The 3,189-nt window shown below is 62.2% G+C and overlaps 1 protein-coding gene across 1 annotated transcript; it reads left to right on the top strand.

Moving 5' to 3' along the window:
• Window positions 1–338: 338 nt before the first annotated feature.
• POSPLADRAFT_1162139 (hypothetical protein) lies at window positions 339–2,746 on the top strand (the record flags this gene model as incomplete). The annotated part of the gene is made up of 3 exons (XM_024487716.1): window positions 339–594; window positions 656–2,215; window positions 2,706–2,746. Coding segments are annotated over 3 exons (1,857 nt in total), but the record flags the coding sequence as incomplete, so codon positions are not given.
• Window positions 2,747–3,189: the final 443 nt, after the last annotated feature.

The following is a 3,189-nucleotide window of genomic DNA, read 5'->3' on the forward strand; positions in this document are numbered from 1 at the left end:
AGCAAGCCCAGCGACCCCGCCATTGCAGCGTCGTCCCATCCAGGCGGCGCACCTTCAAAACGACATGCCGGGCCGTCCGAGCAGGCCGTCAGACCATCCAAGGCATCCACGCGGGTCCCAGGACCATCGAAGCAGGCTGGCGCGTCCTCCAACGAGGGCACCATCAAGTCACAAAAGGACTTAGACAGGCGCAAGTTCGGCCTCGAGTTCCTGCACCCGGATTGGAGGAAGAAGCTCTCGTCGACAGACAAGGCGGGCGTCATCAGGTTCAACGTGAGGGAGATGGAAGGTAAGCAACTCACCTCTCAGTGAAGTGGCGTCACACTGACGATCAGCCAGTGGCCGCCGGTGGCCCTTGGGAGCGCAAGTATAACAACCTGTTCCCTTGGAACCACCATGCCGAGCTCTTGGTTACTCAAGGGCTCGTGTGGAAGAACTACCCTGACGACGTGCGCTGGCCAGGCGAGGAAAAAACCGGTGGCCGCAACAAGGCCAAAGGGATCGCGGAGCTGTCCATGCTGGAACTCGACCGAATGATCGAGGGCCTGGTGGACAGGGACTACCCTTTCGAGTTCGAGAGGGTCGACAAGGAAGGTGAGTATCTACGTGTTCTGCTCCCTGTCGCCGCCAGTGCGCTGATTACTTTCCTCCATAGCCCTGAAGAAGAACAAGCTGCCGGTCATCATCTGCACACCCCCGGCACACGACGCCACGTTCAAGCGGGCGCGCCGCTACTTCGCCAACGGGACAAGCGACCGCAAGGGACCCCCGAGGCGTGTGGCGCCTGCCTCGTCAGGAGAGCACGGTGAGAGCTCGTCGCCGGATACCGATGAGCTGAGCAAGGACACGGCCTCGGCGGCGTTGTCACCCGTGCAGGCGCCTCCGCCCAAGGCCTCTCTAACGAGGTCGAGGGTCGTCGAGGTCGTGATCCGCAAGTCGAGGACGAGCCAGCCGACCACCGCATCCAAGCCAATCGACGTGGACGACAGCAAGGACGACGACGCCCCGGTGAAGCCGCGAGCGGACAAGCGGAAAGCCATCAACGTCGAGGACTCCGAGGACTCCGAGGACGAGGACGCCTACCAGCCTTCGGAGGGGACCCCCACCCCGGTGAAGCCACGAGGGGCCAAGCGGAAGGCGCTCCGCAACGGGTCCGACACCAAGGACGAGCCCGAGGACGGCACCAAGAAGGAGCCAAGCAAGGGCAAGGGTCCCAGCAAAGGCAAGGCCCCTGCACGGAGCACCAAGCGGAGCAAGGCGAGCGCGGGCGGGAGCGATGTCGAGCAGCAGTCGACCCCTCGCATGCCCGAAAAGCCCAGGGCACAGACAGCCAAACGCCCCGCACCACGCCCGGTGCATGCAGGGGCCCGAACGCGCGGCGGGGCTATGGATACCACCACAAATGAGCTGTGCGACGCGTCCACAGAAGCTCCCGCCCAGCGTCAGCGCCCCGCCCGGCATCTGCACGAGGATGAAAGCTCGCCAGAGCACGCGCCCCCCAAGCGCCGCCATCGCCCTGCCACCACAGAAGGCGCCCCCACGGAGGGCCCCCACGACCAAGAGCATCACCAGGAGGCTCCCGCCCAGCATGACAAGGACGCCCCGGCCGAGCTCCACCGCCCACAGGAGGGACGCAGCAAGCATGCGCACGCGCCAGCGCCATCCAGCGGCACAGCTGCCCTCCCGCCCTCCCTCCTGCACCAGCGGCTGGCAGTCTACGACGACGAGGACGGCAACAGCACAAGCACCGCCGGGGCTAGCGGCATGCTAGGCCATTGGATGTTCCCTCCACCGGCGCCCTTCGCACACGCGCACGACGCGCCACCGGGATACGCGCCACCGGGATACGCGCTGCGCCCGCGGCCAACCCTCCCGCATGCCCCCCGGTACGCACCGCGCGGCTGGCCAGTCGACAGCCAGACTCTGGACAGCTACGAGGTGATGGACCCGTGGGATGCAGGACACTATTACCGCCCACTGCCCCCTCAGTTCCGCGCGCCCGAATTCCGCGCGCCCGGCCTCATGACGCCCGACGGCACCTACATCCCGTCGGGGAGGGTCCACCCACATTTCTACGAGGATTTCGGCCAGGCAGCTGCATTCGCCGACGTGCCTCAAGGCATGCCATACGCCGGCTTCGAGGCGGCTGCCCCGCCTGCTCGTAGGATGCCTGGGACAGCCGGCGCACAGACAGCCGGCGTGCAGAGCCACGACTGTCACGAGTTGACACGGCGCCTAGCCGCTTTTTTAATTTTTTCCTTTTCGCGGGCTCGAACCCGCGACCTCTGTACTACCTGCCGGATATGGACGCATCACTATCTACTGTACGATTAGATTAGATGGGGCGGCAGCGCACGGCACAGCTCGGGCTCCGCTGACACAGCCGCTCTGACTCACCGGCCCCCGGGGCCGCGTCGGCATGCTGCGCACAGACCAGCTGCGCACGGACCAACGTGCACAGCCTGCCCTAATCTCCCCATGTATATAAGCCGGCCTCTGCTGCCCTAGGGACCTCAGTTTCGACCTCTTGTCCCTAGGTCAGTAAGCATCCTTTGTATTCCTTTTCTTACCTCACTAATATATTAACTTGTCCCTAGCCTTAGGTTTGAGCTTCGCTCACCATCGCTTCGGTGAGAACCAGTCGGACGCCCCTTGCTTTTAGGTATTCCCCTGTCGCTTGACCTCAAGTCGCGACAACGATGAAGGCGAGCAACGAGGCGACGCCGGGCCCTCCATGCAGGCTTGATGCATTTCGCAGGTACCGTCATGATGTATTGTCAATCTTGTGTACAATGTACTCGCTACCCAGGCCCTCATCTTGATCTTGTGTAAAGTACTTCGTAGTAAAAACAATGATATTGAGAGTGATTATCGTGTACTACAGGTGTGATGTACATAAATTACTAAGTACTAGTAAAAGGAGCGAATGTGCACTCCCATCAAGACAGGCAACAAATGCCATTCTAGGGGAGGATGTTAGAGACATAACATGTGATGCAAAGGACTTGAAGCCTCATGGAGGAGGGTCGGTGTACCATCTGCGTACCATCTTAGGATGGTGGCGGCGAGGGCACCTAGATGGCGATGGGATGCCCCTATATCCTATTTGGGTTACAGTGGGAGGGGGATCCTCGAGGAGGGATCCCCTCAGACCCATTTCGCACCACCCCTAAGGGGGTCTTCTTGACG

The sequence above is a fragment of the Postia placenta genome (assembly GCF_002117355.1).
Source record: "Postia placenta MAD-698-R-SB12 unplaced genomic scaffold POSPLAscaffold_164, whole genome shotgun sequence".
NCBI classification, from domain to species: Eukaryota; Fungi; Basidiomycota; class Agaricomycetes; order Polyporales; family Adustoporiaceae; genus Rhodonia; species Rhodonia placenta.